This window comes from Felis catus, chromosome D3 (assembly GCF_018350175.1).
Source record: "Felis catus isolate Fca126 chromosome D3, F.catus_Fca126_mat1.0, whole genome shotgun sequence".
Lineage (NCBI taxonomy): Eukaryota > Metazoa > Chordata > Mammalia > Carnivora > Felidae > Felis > Felis catus.
Window position 1 is genome coordinate 31,914,929 of NC_058379.1, and position 23,170 is coordinate 31,938,098.

At 38.7% G+C, this 23,170-nt stretch overlaps 1 protein-coding gene across 2 annotated transcripts in view; it reads right to left on the bottom strand.

The window, feature by feature from the left end:
• SEH1L (SEH1 like nucleoporin) overlaps positions 1–22,767 on the bottom strand; it is a 33,698-nt gene extending 10,931 nt beyond the window's left edge. Inside the window, exons 1-4 of one of the 2 annotated variants that reach the window (XM_003994999.5) lie at positions 22,528–22,767; positions 17,349–17,399; positions 14,597–14,743; positions 7,012–7,223 (exon numbers count right to left, since the gene is read on the bottom strand). In XM_003994999.5, the coding sequence (XP_003995048.1) occupies positions 7,012–7,223; positions 14,597–14,743; positions 17,349–17,399; positions 22,528–22,638 (521 nt within the window). In that variant the 5' untranslated portion in view covers positions 22,639–22,767. The remainder of the gene's footprint in view (positions 1–7,011; positions 7,224–14,596; positions 14,744–17,348; positions 17,400–22,527) is intronic. The other variant, XM_003994998.5, reaches the window with a different exon arrangement.
• Positions 22,768–23,170: the final 403 nt, after the last annotated feature.

Sequence of the window (23,170 nt, forward strand, 5' to 3'; positions counted from 1 at the left end):
TAAATAAATAAATAAATAAATAAATAAATAAATAAATAAATAAATAAATAAGAAATCCTGATAAAAGGAGAAAAAGTAGAAAAAGACCACACCTCAAGAAAGCATGCTACCCACATGTCATTCTCTTCTCTAGATTCATTTTTAAAAAGGCAAGAGAAGTAACAAGATAATGAACTCTACTGAAATAAACCCTAGGTTACATTATTTTCTTCATTTCTATACCTAATTACCTCAATATTGATTTCCTTTGCCTCCCTCACCCAAATTAAGTAATATCTCTGTCAACATTACCCCTTGTTTAACATCTGACCTTGACACTGTCATCTGCCAACTTCATAAAGGTGAAAACAGAATGTGGCAATTAAAAAAAAAGTAGATTGATCACCTACATCTCCTTCCCCTCCCTCCTAAGATTCCATGGAAATGATGAAAGAATAACACCATCATAATAGTCCTAGATATCAATGTGCCATCAGAAATCAAGAAATTTAAAGGAATTCCAGGAAGACAGGAAGCAGAAAGAAAGAAGACATGCAAGGGGGACAAGCAAAGAGCTCTATCAGTATCAGTAAGGAAGAAATTCCACAAACTCCAGCCTCCTCAATACATGCAAAGAACAGGAATGAGTAAGGGGACAATCATGAAATGATTCATTTAAAGAACTGCAATCAGAAGACCCCTTAGCTGGCGGCTAACTAGGCTCTAGCTAAAGAGAGTCTGAGGAAGGATAAGTGAGATGATCAAAACTTAACAGGAAAGAGACCCTGAAATAAAACAGCACTCCAAAACTGGCAGGGAGAGGAACAGAAGGAACAAAACACATTAAGGTGCCCCATCCCAAAAGTCAAGTCCTCCTGACTTTGGCAATTTGGGGTACCCCAGCCTGTTTTCCTCAGTTCCCTTGGTCTATACTCCCTACAAGGAAATCCTGCCAACACACTCCACCTAAGATGAAACTCAGCCAACCCCTAGGTAAGAGAGTGAGCTACTAAGAAAACAGAGCACCTAGCAGAAGAAAAATACCAATACCTGTTTTCTCTACTAGGCATAATAGTCTTTTGTTCATAACTACAAATAGATAAGACTAAGACACAAGGAAAACAAAAAGCATGAAAATAAAGACCAAGATATACAAATGGATCTTTGAGAAAGTAGATATAGTTGATCCTCATTATTTGCAGGTTCTTTATTTATAAACTGACCTACTTACTAAAATTTGTTTGTAACCCTCCCCCCCCCCCCAAATTCAATATTTGGGACTTTTGTGGTCACCCATGAACATGCCTGGAGCAGCTCTGCAAAAAATTTGAGTCATTTGACCCACGCAGTCCATAATGAGATCGAACAAGATAAGGTTCTGCTTTCTTATTTCAGCTCTCATGCTGAAAACAAGTGTTGCCTTCTATTCACCACCATGCTTTTCATATTTTTGTGCTTTGTGTTGGTGATTTCACTATTTAAAATGGCCCTCATGGGTAGTACTGAAGTGCAGTCTAGTTTCTATGCTTAGCAAGAAGACTATACAATGTGCCTCATGGAGAAAATACTGTGTTAGATAAGCTTTGTTAAGGCCTGAGTTTTAATGCTGTTGGCGGACTTCAATGTTAACGAACCAGCAACATATGCTTAAAAAGGTATCTTTAGGGGCGCCTGGGTGGCTCAGTCGGTTGAGCGTCTGACTTCGGCCCAGGTCATGATCTCACGTCCGTGAGTTCAAGCCCCGCGTCGGACTCTGTGCTGACAGCTCAGAACCTGGAGCCTGTTTCAGATTCTGTGTCTCCCTCTCTCTCTGACCCTCCCATATTCATGCTCTGTCTCTCTCTGTCTCAAAAATAAATAAACGTTAAAAAAAAAAATTAAAAAAAAAGGTATCTTTAAACACAAACACTCATAAAACAAGGTTAAGTATTTATCACTTGACAAAAATGTGATCAAAGGCTCATGGGAAACCAATCCGATATCTCTCAAAGGAGTGAAAGACACACTTGTCCCCTTAACTGCCTCCATTTGGACCTCAGTCTGTACTTTCTGATTTTTTCTTTTTTCCAACTTATGTCTTAACTCAGGCAAAAGACCTAGCCTGAAAAGCATCGTCTAATGAGAACCAAAACTATCCCCTCAGGCAGTAACAGCTGCCCTGCTGCAGCAAGACCAAAGTGAATGACCTCAACACAGTGACTAACCTGACCTTTACTGCACAGCTAAACATACCCAATGACCTTTATCCCATATTTTCTTTATATAAACCTGAAGTATTTTCAGCATTTTGGAGACAGCCTTTGTGACACTAGTCCACTGTCTTCCCGGTGTGGGCCTCACTAATATAAATTACTCTGTTGTTCCATCACCACTCATTTCTCTGCCTCCGGATTTACTAGCAGCCAGTGGCTGAACCTGTTCCATTTGAGAACCCTAAATTTATTATTATTTATAATGAAATAAAATTCAGAACTTCCTACCATCAAAAGTCATCAGTGTCAAAATGACAAACCACAAACTAGGAGAATACACATGCAACGGTTCAGTTCATTTAGTGTTCACTGAGCTTTATAGAACATAACTATTGCAAATAAGGAGACCTACTGTAATTCAAGAAAGAAACACAAATTTAAAAAAATTTTAATTACAACCCTCAAAGAAATATCATATCCATGTAACAAAAACTGACTGGATACCCAGAAAACTAGCAGGAGATCTTGATGACAGAGTAGTAAATCTCCAAACCATTTTAAAGAAATGGGAGAGTAAATCCAAGAATATTCAAAGATGAGTTCCGTAAAGGCAGAACAGAGACAACATAAGAAAATTATCAAAGAATCGTAGGAAATTTTTAAAAAATCATAAGAAATTTCCAATTCGACAAGAATCTTCATTTTGAAAGGCACCACTAAATGTCAAGCAGGATGAATCAAAAAAGACCAACACCTAATAGTATATGTCTGGGTTTACTTCAAAATAATCCAGTTTTTTATCGGGGGAAGAGGGACAGTGGTAAGTCATATACAGATGAAAAAAAGACTAGCTTTGAGTTATTGCAGCTGGGTGATGAATACGTGAAGGGTCTGCCCATTGTATTATCATTTTTGGTAGATATGAAAATTTGCCTAATAAAAACTGTAAAAATAATACCTATAAACATCCTGGATACATTTTAGAATTCTGCTACCTCAAATCACACAAAGCAATTCCAGGAGGTATAATGACCTAAATGTGAAAAGCAAAACCAAACTCCATTCAGAATACACTTGAAAACCTTAAGGTGGTGACAAATCCCTCAAGTAAAATACAAAAAGCACTAGAACAATAAAGGAAAGACTAATACACGTGGTTACATTAAAACTCAGAACTCTCTAGGGGCTTCTGGGTGGCTCAGTCAGTTAAATGTTCAACTCCTGATGTCGGCTCAAGTCATGATCTCATGGTCATTGAGACAAAGCACTGCATCAGGCTACATGCTGAGCGCAGAGCCTGATTAAGATTCTCTTTCTCTCCCTCTGCTCCTCTCTCCCATTCATGCTCTCTCTCAAAAGAAAGAAACCTCAAAAATTTATAATAATACAATAAAATTCAGAACTTCCTACCGTCAAAAGTCATCACAGTGTCAAAATGCCAAACCACAAACTAGGAGAATACACATGCAACAGAGCTCAAAGTAGTTAAGACAAAAATCCTGAAAACTTCCAGAAAGAACAGGCTACCTACAAAAGAACCAGCATTAGACTGACCTCAGACTTCTCAACACTTAAATTAAAAAGATTCTCAAGGACACTATCTTCGAAATTCTTACGTTTTGAACTTAGAACTCTAAAACTAGCCAAACTACAATTAACCATGGGGTAAAATTAAGACGTTTTCTGGTATGTCAGAATTCAAAGAAGTTTGGCATCCATCCGTTATGAAAAAAAATATACTTTAAGAGGTGTGTCAGTCACCAAAATTAAAAAAAAAAAAAAATCTAAAGACAACATGTGATATGAAAATTGTGACAGCCAAGTATAACCCAGAAGACTCAAGAAAGAAAACAGAGCATCCATCAGAAGTTAACACCACAAGCTGCTGCAGCCACTCAGGAAAACAGTATGGAGGTTCCTCAAAAAACTAAAAATAGAACTACCCTACAACCCAGCAATTGCACTACTAGGCATTTATCCACAGGACACAGGGGAGCTGTTTCGAAGGGACATATGCACCCCCATGTTTATAGCAGCACTATCAACAATAGCCAAAGTATGGAAAGAGCCCAAATGTCCATCGATGGATGAATGGATAAAGAAGATGTGGGATATATATACAATGGAGTATTACTCGGCAATCAAAACAAATGAAATCTTACCATTTGCAACTACGTGGATGGAACTGGAGGGTATTATGCTAAGTGAAATTAGTCAGAGAAAGACAAAAATCATATGACTTCACTCACATGAGGACTTTAAGAGATAAAACAAACGAACATAAGGAAAGGGAAACAAAAATAATATAAAAACAGGGAGGGGGACAAAACAGGAAAGACTCATAAATATGGAGAACAAACTGAGGGTTACTGGAGGGTTTGTGGAAGGGGGGATGGGCTAAATGGGTAAGGGGCACTTAAGGAATCTACTCCTGAAATCACTGTTGCACTATATGCTAATTTGGATGTAAATTTTTAAAAATAAAAAGTAAAATCAGAAAAAAAAAAAAAAAAAACAAAAGTTAACACCAGATATTCTGCATGAACAATAATTTTCAAGAAAAAGATTAGATTTGCATCTATAACGAATATTTACAGTCTAATAATGTAAATTTGGCTGTTAACTTTTAGAATCAACTTGTGGGGAAAGACAAATACTTATATTGGGGTGCCTGGGTGGCTCTGTCAGTTAAGCGTCCGACTTCGGCTCAGGTCATGATCTCAACAGTTCGTGAGTTCAAGCCCTGAGTAGGGCTCTGTGCCAACAGCATAGAGCCTGGAGCCCACTTCTGTGTTCTCTCCCTCAGTCTCTGCGCCCCATGCCCCCCCACCCACCCTTCACGCTCTCTCTCAAAAATAAATAAACATTAAAAAATATTTTTTTTAAATATTAGTATATGTATTAAATTTTTACAGAATGTAAATATAAATGTTGTACATTTTACCAGTTTTATAAGCAACGTAACAAAACAGAAAGGTGAATGGAAGGTAGAAACAAAATAAGCTAATTTCCTTTTTAAAAAAATGTGAGTCCATATACAATCTAAAAATTGATAAATCGCTCAGTAGAAAAATGGATATATATCATTTGAAATTATGATAATTACAAACATAAGTAAAAAACCATCAACATTTCCACAAATAAGATCTCTATCGGGCACCTGGCTGGCTCAGTCTGTGGAACATGTGACTCTTGGTCTCAGGGTTGTTAAGTTTGAGCCCCACACTAGCTGTAGAAAAATAAAATCTTAAAAGAACAAAAAGGTATCAGGGGCACCTGGGTGGCTCAGTCAGTTAAGCATCCAACTTCAGCTCAGGTCGTGATCTCACAGCTCATGAATTCAAGACCCGAGTAGGGCTCTCTGCTGACAGCTCAGAGCCTGGCGCCTGCTTCAGATTCTGTATCTCCCTCTCCCTCTGCCCCATTCCCGCTCACACTCTGTCTCTCTCTCTCTCAAAAATAAAACATTAAAAAAAAAAAAAAAAAAAGACATCTCTCTAGTCATACCTTGAGAAGTGGAAAGCTTTATAAATGTGCTAAATGATAAATTCATCTTTCATACAGTGACTATAAATACTGTATAAAGCTAACATAGCAGAATCAAAGGCATAAGTAAATCATTTAAAAATATAATAGCAACTGGGGCACCTGGCTGGCTCAGTTGGTTGAGCAAGCAGCTCTTGATCTCAGGATTGGGGGTTTGAGCCTCATGTTGAGTGTAGAGATTACTTAAAAACAAAATCCTTAAAAAAAATTTAAAAATTAAAAACAATATAATAGCAACTATCAGAATTAAAATCTAAAATAAGAACTATTAGGGGCACGTAGCTCAGTCAGTAGAGCATCCGACTCTTGACCTCAGAGTTGGGAGTTCAAGCCCCACGCTGAGCATGGGGCCTACTTAATAAATAAATAAATAAATAAATAAATAAATAAATAAATAAATAAATAAATAAAATCAGAACTATTAGCATTTTTAGAGGGTAGAGGAACTTTTTACCTTTCATTTTATACTCCTCTGTATTATTTGAAATTTTTTCTTTACCAAGTGATTCGTTTTTCTTTTAATTTTTAAAAATAGTTTAATTAAAACCAACTATGATCTAGTCAGAGTCATGCTCTATACAGCAATTAAAAAAATAAGGTAGGACTGGGGTGCCTGGGCAACTCAGTCTGTTAAGTGTCAGATTTTGGCTCAGGTCATGATCTCACAATTCATGAGTTCGAGCCCTACATCAGGCTCTGTGCTGACAGCTCAGAGCCTGGAGTGTGCTTCTGATTCCGTGTCTCCCTCTCTCTCTGCTCCTACCCCATTCATGCTCTGTCTTTCTCTAGCTCACTCTCTCAAAAATAAAAAGTGAATAAACATTTAAAAAATTAATAAATAAATAAGGTAGGATTAATTATACTAATACATGGGAAAGTAGACACAATGTATTTGTAAATGAAAAAGGCAAATTTCAAGTAAGCAGAATGTATGTCTATATGTATCTGTGTGTTTTGGATCTACCTTTAATGATACGTGCATACTGGCATATATTTGTATGTTTATACACACATTAAATATTTCTTTGTATTTACATGGGAAAAGCCAGAAGGTACACACCAAAATATTTACAATGGTTGGCTTCTTCTGTGGAATAAAAATAGGGGACAAGAGACATGAAAGGTGCAGGGTAGATTAGGGAGAATTTTTATTCTACACAATTTTTTTTTTAATAATAAACATAACTACTTAAGAAAAACATTTTAAGGAAATTAAACCATCAAATGCTTAGTTTAAAAATTATGAAATTTGTTTTACTAGGATTACATTATCAGGTTTTCTGTGTAAGCTTACCTTGAAGGGTTCCAAGAAATACAACTACAGCTTAGCTTACATGAAATCTCATGCTGCAGAGACCACTGGCTGAGATTCATAACATCTGGTGCCTCATATATTCTTACTATACCATCTGCCGAACAGGTTGCTAACATAAGACCCATATGCTTAGGAGCAAATTTCACATCGGTAACGGATGTTCTGCTATCCACTAGAGTTGTCCTCTTAACCTGAAAAAAAAAAAAAAAATTTATATACAAAATAAAGGATCATACAGTGGAAAGAACATAGACTCTGAAATCACACTATTTTACTAGGTATGTAACCCTTGAAAAAGTTATTTAAAAATCACTTAGGCCTCAATTTCCTCCACAGCAAAATACCACATACACAGCCAGCAGTAAGAGTGACCTATAATTAATTATTGCCAGGGTGCCTGTGTGGCTCAGCCAGTTAAGTGTCCAACTTCAACTCAGGTCATGATTTCACAGTTCGTGAGTCTGAGCCCCGCATCAGACTCTGTGGTGACAGCTCAAAGCCTGGGGCCTGCTTCAAATTCTGTGTCTCCCTCTCTTTCTGCCCCTCCCCTATTCACGCTCTGTCTCTGTCTCTCTCTCTCTCTCTCAAAAATAAATAAACATTAAAAAAAATTGGTGGGGGGATGCCTAGGTGACTCAGTCAGTAAGCGTCTGACTTCAGCTCAGGTCATGATCTCACGGTTCATGGGTTCAAGACCTACCCTGGGCTTTGTCTTAACAGCCCAGGGCCTGGAGTCTGCCTTGGATGCTGTGTCTCCCTCTCTCTCTGCCCCTTCCCCACTCACACTCTCTCTCTCTGTCTCTCAAAAATAAACATTAAAAAAAAAATTAAAACAAAATTTTTTTAATGTATAAAAAGAATTTAATTATTCCCTTTAAGGTAGAAAAAAGTTGACCTTAGAAAGTCTAACTTTATTAAAAGTAGGTACTCTCCCTTAAGCAGACCAGTCACTGAACCAGAAAATGTTCAAATTTTCACATAGGTAGCTTTGTCTCACCAAGTATGCTGCAAGCAGTAAATTAAATGAATTAAGATTTTTTAACAGTAAGATGGAAGACCTGCAACTTCCATCTTCCAAGCATAAATGCCAGTTAGCCCTGTGTGGATCACCACTATCCACTTTTAAAAGAAGGCATTTACTAGAGACCAAGGGAATAGTACAAAGCTGGCATTGTGATAATTACAGAATTCCAATATGGTATGTACAAGCTACTTTCTAACACCTAGATTTCTGACAGACAATATCAACAAAATGGAGAAATCAGCACTTTAGTGTCTATGGTTACTAAAATACATTTTTTTTTTTAATTTTTTGTTTCAACGTTTATTTATTTTTGGGACAGAGAGAGACAGAGCATGAACGGGGGAGGGGCAGAGAGAGAGGGAGACACAGAATCGGAAGCAGGCTCCAGGCTCTGAGCCATCAGCTCAGAGCCCGATGCGGGGCTCGAACTCACGGACCGCGAGATCGTGACCCGGCTGAAGTCGGACGCTTAACCGACTGCGCCACCCAGGCGCCCCACTAAAATACATCTTAAGGAGTCTCAATATTAAAAGAATATCACATAAACCCCAAAGATTGTATCTTTGCAAACTCTTGTCTACAAACACCACTGAATAACCAATACCAATACAACTGCTGAAATAGTGAATGATCAATGACTAAATACAATTTACACTTGTATTACAATTTGTTTAAATACAAATGAGTATACAGATATCCCCTGCTCTTCAAAGGTTTGTGTTATGCCACTTTGCTTTTGCAAAAGACCTAATTAGTACCTTTTCTCGCTAACCAAAAGAAATCTGAAGAGCATTTTTGCTTTTGCAAAAAGTGAAAACAGCTTTCAACATTGCTTTTGCAAGCCACTACTTGAAGCACCCTCAGCTTCAACAATAGCACCACCAGCTCCTTCCTTGGGAACTACACAGTATCTCACCATCAAACTGACATAGCTTTGAACTGTCTTTGAGCATCTGTGCTTTATCTCAATTTATGATATGCATCCATTAGCAAAGTGTATCCTAAGGTATCAGAAAAGCCTAAGAAGGGGCGCCTGGGTGGCGCAGTCGGTTAGGCATCCGACTTCAGCCAGGTCACGATCTCGCGGTCCGTGAGTTCGAGCCCCGCGTCGGGCTCTGGGCTGATGGCTCAGAGCCTGGAGCCTGTTTCCGATTCTGTGTCTCCCTCTCTCTCTGCCCCTCCCCTGTTCATGCTCTGTCTCGCTCTGTCCCAAAAATAAATAAAAAACGTTGAAAAAAAAATTTAAAAAAGAAAAGCCTAAGAGAAGTAATTTTTTGGTTCTGGGAATGCTCAAAATTTTTTCTATGTAAGTTAGCGGTAACTGCTTCTCCACTTTATGCCATTTCAGCTTAGAAAAGTTCCCTTAAGAATGCTTTACTTTCATATAACAGGGGAAACCTATATCTTTAACTAAGTTCAAGTAAAAACCCTATGTTACTACTTACTCCTCAAGCCAACCCACCACAGATACTGACCCATCTCAGACTGACTGCTAGAAAAATCCCTAGTATAAATTTCTCTTCTCTCCTCCCCTTAAACAGTTGTTTGCCTTAGGGAGGGCCTAGGCCAAACATAAGACCAGCCCCTCCTAACATTAAAAAAAAAATTGTGGGGGTGGGGCGCCTGGGTGGCTCAGTTGGTTAAGCATCAGACTCTCAGCTCAAGTCATGATCTCACGGTTCATGAGTTCGAGCCCTACATCCGGCTACATGCTGACAGTGAGGATCCTGCTTGGGATTCTCTCTCCCATTCTCTCTCAAAATAAACTTCAAAACAAATTTTAAAACAGAACACCTGAGTGTCTCAGTCAGTTTTGTGTCTGACTTCGGTTCAGGTCATGATCTCAGAGTTTATGGGTTTAGAGCCCCACATGGGGCTCTGTGCTTACAGCTCAGTGCCTGGAGCCTGCTTCAGATTCTGTCTCTCTCTCTTTCTGCCCTTCCCTGCTCATGCTCTGTCTCTCTCTCTCTCTCTCTCTCTCTCTCTCTCTCTCTCTCTCTCACACACACACACAAATAAATAAAACATTAAAAAACATTTTTTTTAATGAAAAAAAAAACTGTAGGGGCACCTGGCTGGCTCAGTTGGTAGAGCGTGTGACTCTTAATCTTGGGGTCATGAGTTCAAGTGCCACATTAGGTATAGAAATTACTTAAATAAATTTTTTTAAAAAATTTATAGCATGCAAGCTACAAATCTAGAGTAACTAGAATACTATGGTATTGCCATTAAGGAAACCCATACAGCAATGGAACAGAATAGAGTCCAGAAATAAACCCTCTATATATGGTCAACTGAGTTTCAATAAGGATGCCAAGACCACTCAAATGGGAAAGGGTGTGGTGTCTCTCCTGATCAGATGGGGGCCCCTAAATGTGGGGCAACCCTAAAGGGTGGAAGCTGGAGGCAAGGGCAGTGAAAGGATTCACCTGAGGCAGAACAAAGGAGATAGAAGTTTATCGAATAGAACACAAGGGAGTTAGGGAGAGGAGAGCAAAGCACAGGCTGTCTGCTATGAGGCAGCAGGTGGGGGCTGCATTTAAAGGAGGAAAGTAAAGGAGGTATGGGGACATATGGAACTTTCCCTTTTTTGGTAACTGTGCCTGGTTGTAAGTGGCCCATTGGTTAGTTAGGGCCTATGAACACTTTGAGGTAGGCTGCCTAATGGGCCTGTTTAGATTCACCCAGGGGGTTACTGTGGGCCCTTCTGCCTTGCTTTTTACATTCCATTGCATAAGCCTGTTGTCTAAAAGAGGCCACTACAAAGGGCAATGGGGCAGTCATTCCAAAAAAAGATACTGGGAAAACTGGATATTAACATATAAAAGAATGAAGTTGGGGGAGCCTGGAAAGCTCAGTTGGTATAGCATGTGACTCTTGATCTCAGGGTCATAAGTTTGAGCCCCACGTTGGGGGTAGAGATTACTTTAAAAAAGAAGGGTGGGGGGGGAGAGAATGAATGAAGTTGTACCCTTACCTTACACCATATACAAAACTTAAGTAAAAATGAACAAAAGACCTATGTAAGAGCTAAAAATTATAATTCTCTTAATATAAAACTTTGGGGAAAGTCTTTATGGCATTGGACTTGACAATGATTTCTTGAATATGACACAAGAAACAAAAACACAGCAAACAAAAGAAAAAAATTAACTGGACTTCATTTTGTACATCAAAGGTGACTGTCGAGAGAGAGAAGGCAACTCACAGAATGGGAGAAAATATTTGCAAATCATATACCTGAAAAGGGATTAATATCCAGAATATAAAGAACTACCACTCAACAGCAAAAAAAAAAAAAAAAAATTGTTTTAAATGGTCAAAGGACTTGAAAAGACATGTCCGTAAAGAAGTAAAGAATTCTGGTAACAATTCCAGTTCGGGGGTTGGGGGAGAACCCGCCCCCCCCCCCCAACACACACAAACAATTCTCAGATAGCAGTAAAGCTGTCCAAGAATTCAACTCAATTCTGACTCCATGTACCCAGAAACAGCATCAGATTCCACAGATTAAGAGTTCAATCGTGCAAGACTGCCCCCACTTCGGACACCTAAGCAGCTCTCAAACCTCAGACATTTCCCTTAATAGATTACCAATTTATTATCAAAGGATAGAACTCAGGAACGGCCTGATGGGAGAGATGCATAGAGCAAGGTATGGGGAAAGGGTAAGAAGCTTCTATGCCCTCTCCAGGCTAACCACTCTCCCCACATTTCCACAAGTTCACCAACCCCAAAACTCTCTGAACCATGTTCTCTGGGGTTTTTATGGAGATTTCATTCATTACAAGGACATGACTGATTAACACATTAGCCAATGGCAAGCGATTCAACTTCCAGCCTCTCTTACCTCCCCAGAGGCTGGGGATGACACAGAAAGTTCTAGCCCTCTAATCACAAGGTTGGCTTCACTGGCAACCAGCCCCCAACCTTAGGCACTTTCCCAAAGTCACCTCATTAACATAATAAAAGATACCTTTATCACTCTGTACACTTAGGAAATTCCAAGGGTTCTGGGAGTTGTAACTCAGGAACTGAGTTAGTAAAACCAAATATACATGAAAAATAAATTTCTTATAAATCAAGACATTGCAAGAAGATATACAAATAACCAATTAACACATAAAAATGTGTTCAACATCATTAACCATTAGGGAAATGCAAAAAAAAATGGAATTTAATGAACAAAACAGATGAACATAGGGAAAGGGAAGAAAAATAAGATAAAAACAGAGGAAGCAAATGTAAGAGACTCTTAAATACACAGAACAAACTGAGGGCTGCTGGAGGAGAGGTAGATGGGGGGATGGGCTAAATGGGTGATGGGCATTAAGGAGAGCACTTGTTGGGATGAGGAGTGGGTGCTACATGTAAGTGATGAATTACTAAATTCTACTCCTGAAACCATTATTCGACTACATCTTAACTAACTTGGAATTAAATAAAATTAAAAAAAAAAAAAAAAAAAAGGAGATGCCGTTTCACACCCACTAGGATAGCTATAATGGAAAAATAAAAAAGATAGCAAACATTGGCAAGGATGTGGAAAAACTGGAACACTCCTGCATTGTTGGTAGGAGTGAAAAATGGTACAGTCATTCTGAAAATAATTTAGCAGTTTCCAAAAGTTAAAACACAGAACTACCATATGAGCCAGCAACTCTACTCCTAGGCACATACTCAAAAATATTAAAGGCAAGACTTCAGACAAATATCTACATAACAAATTTCATAGTAGCAATGCTAGCTAGGATGCAACAAGAAGTTAATCAAGTAAGAAGGCTGAAAGCTATCAGCAGAAGGGAATAGGGAAAGGGACAAAAGCAGGGAATATATTTTGTTTTGGGGAACCAATAGTTCTAACCAAGGAGACACCCAACTAGGTGTCTTACCTGATACTGATAGCCCCTTACGTGATCCAGTGTGAGCTGGACTAGACCTGAGGACAAGCAGAGAAGCCCCCAAGTTATCCTGAAGCTACTTTTAGCTCCTTATATTAAGATCTCCTATGGGCGGAGTTTTCCACCATTTTTTGAACACTGATGTACACACTAGCATGTTGACATCCTAGGCATGAGCAACCCAAGTGTTTATGCAAGCTCCCTGCCCCTGTCCCCAATACACTGGATAAAACCTTCCTAACTCCACAAGGAGACAGTGCTTTGGGAGCTATCTCTTTGTCTCCTTGTAACAAATAATAAACAGGTTTTTGCTTTCAACACTTTCTTGGGTTGTGTTGAATTTGATGCACCCCAAGTGGCAAATCCCTTGAGTTTGGTTACAGCATTTTTTACAATAGCTAAGAGGTAGGAACAACCCAACTATCAATCTACAGATAAATGGATACACATAATGTGTCATATACACACAATGGAATGTTATTCAGCCATAACAGGAATGAAATTGGTCTTTGCAACAATATGGATGGACCTTTTGCTTAGTGAATCAAGCCAGATACAGAAGGACAAATATTCTATGATTCCATTTATATGAGGTACCTAGAGCAGTCAAATTCCTAGAGACAGAAAGTAGAACAGAGGTTACCAGGGGTTGGGGAAATGGAAAGAGGAGGTACTATTCAACGGTACTGACTTATGTTGGGAAAAATTAAGTTTATATACAGATATTGGTGATGTGTACGCAGCACTGTGAATGCAATTAATGCCACTGAATTGTACACTTAAGTTACCATGATAAATATTATGTTACGTATATCCTACCACAATTTATAATATACAGCAGAAAAAAAGAGTAGTATTGATAACATGCAAGCATTAGTGTTGAGAGGAAGGTGGATAGGACTGGTAAACAGAGAAGGAAACACTGTTATTTATGTCCTTATAAAGGCAGAGAATATATCCGGAAAAATACACAAAAAACTTATAATAGTGGTTGACTCTAGGGAGCCAACTGTGTCACTAAAGGGGAGGAAATTGTCACTGTATACATTCATTTATACCTTGTGCATAATTATCTATTAAAGAAATAAAGAAAAAAAGAAAAAACATTGGAATGGGTCTTAAAGGTAATCTACTTCAATTCCCTCACTTTATAGACATGGAACTTGACTAGTACACACATTATACTCTTATTTAAAATCAAACATCCATGCCCGCTAGCTCAGTCGGTAGAGCATGAGACTCTTAAAATCAAACATCCAATCAGGGAAGAGCAGAGAATAGCAGAACCAGATAAAGAGTATATTTTATAAGAAAGCAAAGGTAACCACAAAGGAAAAAAAACAATATTTTAATGGATTTTTAGAGTGCACTCACTCTAGGACAATGCAAATACTGCAGATTTATCATGAAAGTTATCATTAAACAATGCCATGAGTGTTCCTGAGTACCACTTCAGGCCCAAGACAAAATTAAATAAACAAGTAGGAGAAAAACACGGAAGAGGAAAAATAGAACTGGTAAACACAGAGAAGAGTGATAACATCTTATCAAGTGCCTGAAGTGTTCTTGGAAAGACTGATGTTCCTTGGCGATCATGCACCCTCCTCCCCAAAACCCCCAAAACCAACAAATGTCTCACCCAATGACTCTGTCCTCGCAGTTTATCATTTGATTCTCCTACTATTTCTTCCCACACAGCAGCTGTTCGGTCAAAAGAACAAGAAGCCAAAACCTGTCCAAATTCAGGATGGGCCCATGTCACACGCCACACCGATCCACTATGTGTCTGAGGAATTATTTAAAAAAAAAAAAACAAAAATTTACTCATATTTCACACAAAGTTTTACTTGAGGAAACAACACAGATGTCTTCAATAAGAGCAGAATGCTATTCAATTTTACATTAAAATAAACAATTAAGTTCTGGAAATTTTTAACTTTTAGAAGATATTCTCTACTTAGGATTATGGCCCTTCTGGAGTCAAGTCCTTCTAACATTTTTTTTTTTAATTTTTTTTTTTTTAACGTTTATTTATTTTTGAGACAGAGAGAGACAGAGCATGAACGGAGGAGGGTCAGAGAGAGGGAGACACAGAATCTGAAACAGGCTCCAGGCTCTGAGCTGTCAGCACAGAGCCTGACACGGGGCTCGAACTCACAGACCGCGAGATCATGACCTGAGCCGAAGTCAGACACTCAACCGACTGAGCCACCCAGGCACCCCCTGACATTTTACTAATAAAGAAAAATCCAGCTGGATAAAGTTGACCTCTTCCAGTACTAACAGAGACCTGCTTCAGAGTTTAGCCTTATCAAGCTTAAAAAAAAAGATCTATCAGTCCACCGTTTTTTTTACTTGCAAATTCTCTCTACAGGAAACAGCCATCTAATAAAATAAATAAGACTAACCAAAACTGTTTGCTTCAAAAGCCTAACACTATATAGAAACTACAGCAGTAAAATGCTTAAATGACTCTGATACCTGGCTAGACAGTCGACTATTCTAGGAAGTGAGGCAATGAGTGATAAAATACAGAGAAGCCCAAATCCTTGTATTCTGAAAAAATAATTTAAAGCTCAGTAGCATTACCTTTATTATTTGAAAAATGTCAAATTACTATTCTCAAACTCTCGTGTTGACAAAAGGAAAAAAACAGAAAGGTCTCAAAGCATTTCACATCGGGGCACCTGGGTGGCTCAGTCTCTTAAAGTGTCCAACTCTTAATTTCAGCTCAGGTCAGGATCTTGAGGTTCATGAGATCAAGCCCACATCGAGCTGGGAGGACAGCGTGGAGCCTGCCTGAGATTCTCTCTCTACCCCTCCCCCACTCTCTCCTCTCCTCTCTTCTCTCTCTCAAAATAAATAAATAAATAAATAAATAAACTTAAAAAAAACAAAAAAACAAAAAAAACCTATAGCCTGTGTGGCTCAGTCATTAAGCATCTGTCTTTGTTTGGCTCAGGTCACGATCTCATGGTTCATGAGTTCAAGTCCCACATCAGGTGAGCTTGAGCCCCACTTCAGGTAAAACACGAGACCAGGTGAGCCCCACTTCTTTCTTTCTCTCTCTCTGAAAGAAAGAAAGAAAGAAAGAAAGAAAGAAAGAAAGAAAGAAAAGAAAGAAAGAAAGAAAGAAAGAAAGAAAGAAAGAAAAAGAAAGAATTTCACATGGACAGAATTTCGTTTGTTCTTTCCAGTAAAAATACAGTATAACAACAAGCATCAGTCCACCAATTATGTTTATAAAATTTGTTTCATGCTTCTGTATATCTAATACTTTCACACTTAATAATCTCAGAACACTTTCATAATCGTGTAATTTCCACATGGTAAATATGTCATTCAAAGGTAAACTTTGCACTCTTATTTTTTATCCTTTTTTTGATCTGGTCTTTTTTGTTTCACTTTTAATTATTATTTATATAAGCTACTAGTTAAAGAATGCACTAGACCAGTGAGACTCTGTTAAATATTAGATTGCCAGTAAAGCACAACCTACCTAAAAACTAAAGATTACAAAGAGATGTTCATCACAATAAAAAGGAAACAACTTATACCAGCTATCACAAGTTGAACAAAAACAGGGTATATTTATTGGTATATTCATGTTTTACTGCTACATTTATGTTTTTAAACAAGCTTTAAAAACATACCAAAATGTTTACGAAATATGTTGTTAAATTAAAAGGCAAGAAATGGAGGTTTCTTTTTTAGAGCAATAGTTTTGGAAATGGGTAAAGGCGGTAGTTGTACCAACATTGTGAATGTAGTAAACGCCATTGTATTGTGTATGAAGGATCAAACTACTGAATTCACAACATGAATGAACCTCAAGGAAAAGGGAAAGTAGCTAGACACAAATTACTACATATCGTAGAATTCCATTTATATGAAATGTCTAGAAAAAGTAAAACTACAGAGACAGAAAACACTTCAGTGGTTGCCTAGGGCCTGGGTACAGAATGGGAATTGACCCCAAACAGTCACAAGGGAAGTTTCAGGGCCATGCAAGTGTACATAGAAATTTACTAAAATTCGTTGAACTACACATTTAAAACTGATGACTCTAATGGTATGTAAAATTCTACCTGAATAAAGCTGAAAATAAAAATTGTACAAAATATCACAACTATTAAAAATATGCAAAAGAACAAATAAGTAATAAATACTAAAACACTAAAAATAGTTATGTTAGAATGCTATGAAATTGTACGTTTCCCTACTCTCAAATTTTCTGAAGTATATTTTTGATACTTTAGCAGTTAAAATCAAAATATTTTAGGAAAAGTATACATTTTATAATTCTCTCAAGAAGAAGAGCAAGTCACTGACACTACCAAATAAATAGTAACCATCTCAATTTTTTTTAAAAAATCACTAAAAATACTAACCTTCCAGCTAGCAGTACAATGCCAATCCCCATTTTCACTTTTATCCCAGACCTGTAAGAAAATAAGACATATTTTATGCAAAATATTCCTATAAACATGACAAACATAAAGAGTGAATCAGTATTAAGGCAAAAGAAATGAACATAAATTCACAAAATAATACAACCAGTAAGTAAACATTCATTCATTCATTCAGATGTTTATTAAGAACCTGAGGGGGGGGGGGGGGGGGCGCCTGGGAGGCTCGGTCGGTTAAGCATCCAACTCTTGATTTTGGCTCAGGTCACGATCTCACGGTTCATCAGATCGAGCCCCACATCTGGCTCTTCGCTGACTGTGCAGAGCCTGCTTGGGATTCTGTCTCTCCTCTCTCTGTTCCTCCCCTGCTCATGCTCTCTCTCTGTTTTTCTCTCTCTAAATAAACAAACATTAAAATAAAAGGACCTGCGGAGTGCCAGGCACCAGGCTGAGCAGGAGGGGGTCAAGGAATCTGTGCTCTCATAGGTAACAGAGACAACTACAGTTACAATCAAGTCTTGTTATCGTAGTAGTTGTGTTCTACAATGTTGCTGTGAACACTGAACCAGCAAATACCAAACCACTGCTCTCAGGGGAAATATTTGTCAACTAATCAATACATAATCTCGTTTCATGTATGTATCTATTTAAAGACACTTCTTTAGTGGATATTATTGATTCATTAACACTGAAATCAGAGCCAGCAGCAACTCATGGCAGAGTGAAACTTTCCTAACACACATATTTTCTCTGCAGGGCATATTACAGCCTTCTTGCACCTAAGATCACTAGGCACCCCTTCAGCACTATATATACTTGGGGACAATTTTAGACAGTGAAATCACCAACAAAAAAACAAAAATGTGGCACAAAATAGACAATGATAAGGACACTTGTGGGGCCCCTGGGTGGCTCAGTCAGTTAAGCGCCTAACTCTGGATTTTGGCTCAGGTTATGATCTCATAGTTCACAAGCTCAAGTGCTACATCAGGCCCTGCACTGACAGTGCAGAGCCTGCTTGGGATTCTCTCTCTCCCTCTCTCTCTTTCAAAAAAACAAAAGACTTGTTTACAGTATGAGAGTCCAAATAAGAAAAGTGTCACTGAAGCAACTTCTTATTCAACATGTCTCCAGAGGCAAGGGAAACCAAAGCAAAAATGAACTATTGGGACCTCATCAAAATAAAAACTTCTGCACAGCAAAGGAAACAGCAGCAAAACTAAAAGGCAACCGACGGAATGGGAGAAGATATTTGCAAACGACATATCAGATAAAGGGTTAGTATCCAAAATTTATAAAGAACTTCTCAAACTCAACACCCAAAAAACAAATAATCCAGTGAAGAAATGGGTAAAAGACATGAACAGACACTTCTTCAAAGAAGACATCCAGATGACTAACAGACACATGAAAAACTGCTCAATATCGCTCATCATCAGGGAAATACAAATTAAAACCACAATGAGATACCACCTCACACCAGTCAGAATAACTAAAATGAACAACTCTGGCAACATCAGATGTCGGCAAGGATGCAAAGAAAGAGGATCTCTTTTGCACTGCTGGTGGGAATGCAAACTGGTGCAGCCACTCTGGAAAATAGTATGGAGGTTACTCAAAAATAAAAAATGGAACTACGCTACAACCCAGCAATAACACTACTAGGCATTTATCCAAGGGATACAGGTATGCTGTTTCAAAGAGGCACATGCACCCCAATGTTTACACCAGTGCTATCAACAATAGCCAAAGTATGGAGAGAGCCCAAATGTCCATCGATGGATGAATGGATAAAGATGTGGTATACATATATATAATATATATATAATATATATAATGTATATATTATATGTATTATATAATATATATTATATATATTATGTAATATATATAATATATGTATTATATATATATATATATATATATAACATATATATACGATGGAGTACCACACGGCAATCAAAAAGAATGAAGTCTTGCCATTTGCAACTATGTGGATGGAACTAGAGGGTATTATGCTAAGTGAAATTAGAGAAAGACAACTATCATATGACTTCACACATATGAGGTATTTAAGATGAACAGAAGGGAAGGGAAGGGAAGCAAAAATCACATAAAAACAGGGAGGGGATCAAAACATAAGAGACTCTTAAATATAGAGAACAAACACGGTTGCTGGAGGGATTGTGGGAGGGGGGATGGGCTAAACGGGTAAGGGGCATTAAGGAAGACACTTGTTGGGATGAGCACTGGGTGTTATACATAGGTGATGAATCACTGGAATCTACTCCTGAAATCATTATTCATTATTACACTACATGCTAACTTGGATATAAATTTAAAATAAGTAAATAAAATAAAACAAAATAAAATAGAAAGCAGTGTCACCCTGTTTAACCTCAGTTGGGAACATGCACACTGGGCAACTCCAATTTTTTGCTACTCTGCTCATGTCAAGCAAATAACTGAGAATATTGATTTTGGGGTCGCAAATAAATTGTAAAGAGTAAGTGAACTCACAAATACACAACTGGCTAATAATGAGGACCAACTGTTTATGTAACAAACAAAAGCAAAATACTTAATCTTACTATCAACAAAAATATAGATTATAACAAGACAACATTTTAACCTCTTAAAAAATGAAATGATAAACTCCTCAAAAAACTAAAAATAGAATTACCACATGATCCAGCAATTCCACTTCTGGGTATATACCCAAAAGAGTTGAAAGCAGGTTCTCCAAGAGATATGTGCATACCCATATGTATATCAGAATTATCCACAACAGCAAAAAACATAGGAGCAACCCAAGTCCACTGACAGATAAATGTTAAGCAAAATGTGTTATTTACAATACATATAATGTAATATTCAACCTTAAACAGGAAGAAAATTCCAGCACATGCTCCAACATGTGCAAACTTCAAAGACACTATGCTAAGTGAAATAATCCAGTCACAAAAAGGACAAATACTGTAGGACTCCACTTATATGAGGTACCTAGTCAAATTCATAGACAGAAAGTACAATGGGGGTAGTAGCTAGGGTGTGATGACAGGGAGAATGGGAAGTTATAATTTAATGGGTACAAAGTTTCAATTTTGCAAAATGAAAAAGTTGTGTAGATAGATGGTGGTGATGATTGCACAGATATGAATGTACTTAATACCACTGAACTATAAACACTTAAATATGGTTATGACAGTAAATTTTACGTGTATCTTACCACAATTTTAAAAATTAGAGAAAAAATGTTAGTAATTCCTGACATGGACAATTATCCTATCAAATCAGTACTTTAACTGTAAAATTGTATAACCTTCAAAAAGACAATCTGCCAATTATTCACAAAAGCTTTTAAAATATTCACTAATTTCTCTACTTGAATTAGGCTAAGGAAATCATTCAAAACACAAAAAGCTTAAAGTAATGAAGATTTCCATTGCAATACTACTTCCAACAAACAAAACCTACAAACGGAAAGATTTAGAGATTCAGTAATAAGTGGATGAGGAAAAAAAATCTATGACCTATTCAGTTAACAGACATTAATTACTGCAATATTCAAAAACAGGTGGATAGATGAATGTCTAAAGAAAATGTGTACACATACAACAAAATTATCATTCAATCTTAATGAAATTACAATACATACTACAAATATGGATGAACCTTGAAAACATCATGGTAAGTGAAATGAACCAAACACAAAAGGGCAAATACTATATGGTTACATTTATAGAGATACCCAGCAGAGTCAAATTTATAAAGAAAGAGTATTAGAGGGGCACCTGGGTGGCTCAGTCAGTTGGGCTCCTGACTCTTAATTTCGGCTCAAGTCATGCTCTCAGGGGTCATGAGATCGATCCCCATGTCCAGTTCTACGCTGAGCATGGAGCCTGCTTGGGATTCTCCCTCTCTCTCTCTGCTCCTCTCCCACTTGTTCTCTCTCTCAAAATAAATAAGTAAACGTTAAAAAAAAAAAAAAAAAAAAAGGGAAGAGTATTAGAAGTGACCAGGGACTGGGGCAGGGTAGAAAAAGGAGTTATTGAGTAGAGTTTTACTTTAGAATGATGAAAAAGTTCCAGAGATGTATAGTGGTGACGGCTGCACAACATGAATGTTATGCTTAAGGCCACTGAACTGTAATGTAGATCTAAAGATGGTTAGCTTACCACAATAAAAAAAAAAAAAAAAAAAAAATTAAGTGATTTTAAACCTTTTAGGAATTTGAACGCTATAGTTATTCCATGTATTTGGTGACACCACTTTTTCGAAAGGGAACACCAGCTGTAATTCATCATTGAGGGATCACTGGTATCAAACTTGACTCATGTGAAAGGCAAGTAATAAAAACTATCCTTCAGATTTTCAGTTATTTTGGAGTTGTCGAAAATGCAAATAATCCGAACTCCAGCTTTCATCTGCAAGTCTATTGTCGGTAACGCTATAATAATCTCTAAAGTTCTTAAATCCCAAAGACCATCCTCTTATCACAGAAAATTCTGGTCAAAGTAGTGCAGACATTTACATGAACTTTATGAAACAAGCACTCCATTTCTTTAATAACAAGTAGAGAACTTCATTGGATATAAATGGATTTGTTTCCTATATGAACGCAAGGAGAGAACAATCTCAAGATGAGCAACAAGCTCATCACAGCACTTGAGACAACACGTTGAACCGACTGCATTACAGGTGGCGAGGCAAAAGCCTCTGGCTGAACCAGTGTGGTAACAGGACAAGTACTCCCCCACCCGCGCAGTCTGACAAATCCTTCTCGCAGACTAAGCCGAATCGCTAGCTCTCGCCCACAATGACCCAAACCTGCAGGAGGTAGAACCCGCGTGCTGCCCAGGACCCCACTGGCGGGAGCGCGCACGTGGCTAAGACGCCTGCCCGCCCTCCCCCTCCGCGCAAGCGCAGAGCAGAGTGAGAGCGGGGGAGCGGCTGTGACCCCACAATACTGGGGCAAGCACGGCGGAGCAGCCCAGCCGCCCACACTCCTTGGGTTCCAGACCTCGTGTCCAACGGCGTGCCTCAAAATCCGAGGTAGTCCCCTTTCCACGCGCCGTTCCCTCCGCTCTAACAGCGGGTCATGCAAGTCCCCACTCCCCCTCCTTCTGGGCTCGGCCCCACCCAAAAGCTCCGCGCGCACCTTGACGCTCTGGTCACTGGAGCAGGTAGCCATCCGTCGCCCGTGGAAGTCGAAAGAGACATCATGGATGAGATCCTTATGGTCCGCCGCGATACTGCGCGCCACAAACATGGCTTCCGCCGGGCCCGCGCCTGCTCCGTCTGCCCCTCCCACCTCCGAAGAGGGCGGCCGCGGCAGCGCGCGGACCGCAGCCCACCAGGACCACGCCGCCGCCGGGGCGCGCACAGCGCGAGCCACCCGCGCCCCCGCGCCGTGCCCCACCCCTTTGCCCGTCATGCCCCGCGAGGCCAGGGCGAGGACGACTGCGCCTGCGTTTCCTGAAAGAGTCTAACCGCGGCAAGGGCTTAGGAGAGAGTGGCCTTTCCTGAGCTGTAATGAAAATTAAAGGAATTCATTGTTGAAGTATGATAATTGGGAAAACTAAGAAAATTAGAAACACCATCTACAGTCCTGGGCCCTGAGTCAGTATTGGTCAGCGTCATTCCCCACCGCCCTCAAACACGGGCTGAATGCTCGGAAGAAGTGGAGAAGAAAAGGAACTTTGCTGGGACAACTAAGGAGCAATGAAGGGTGGAGAGTCACCAGAGGAGTACAGGCTCAGCCGAAAAGTAAAGACCGCGGGAATAGGATTGACAGGGAAAAA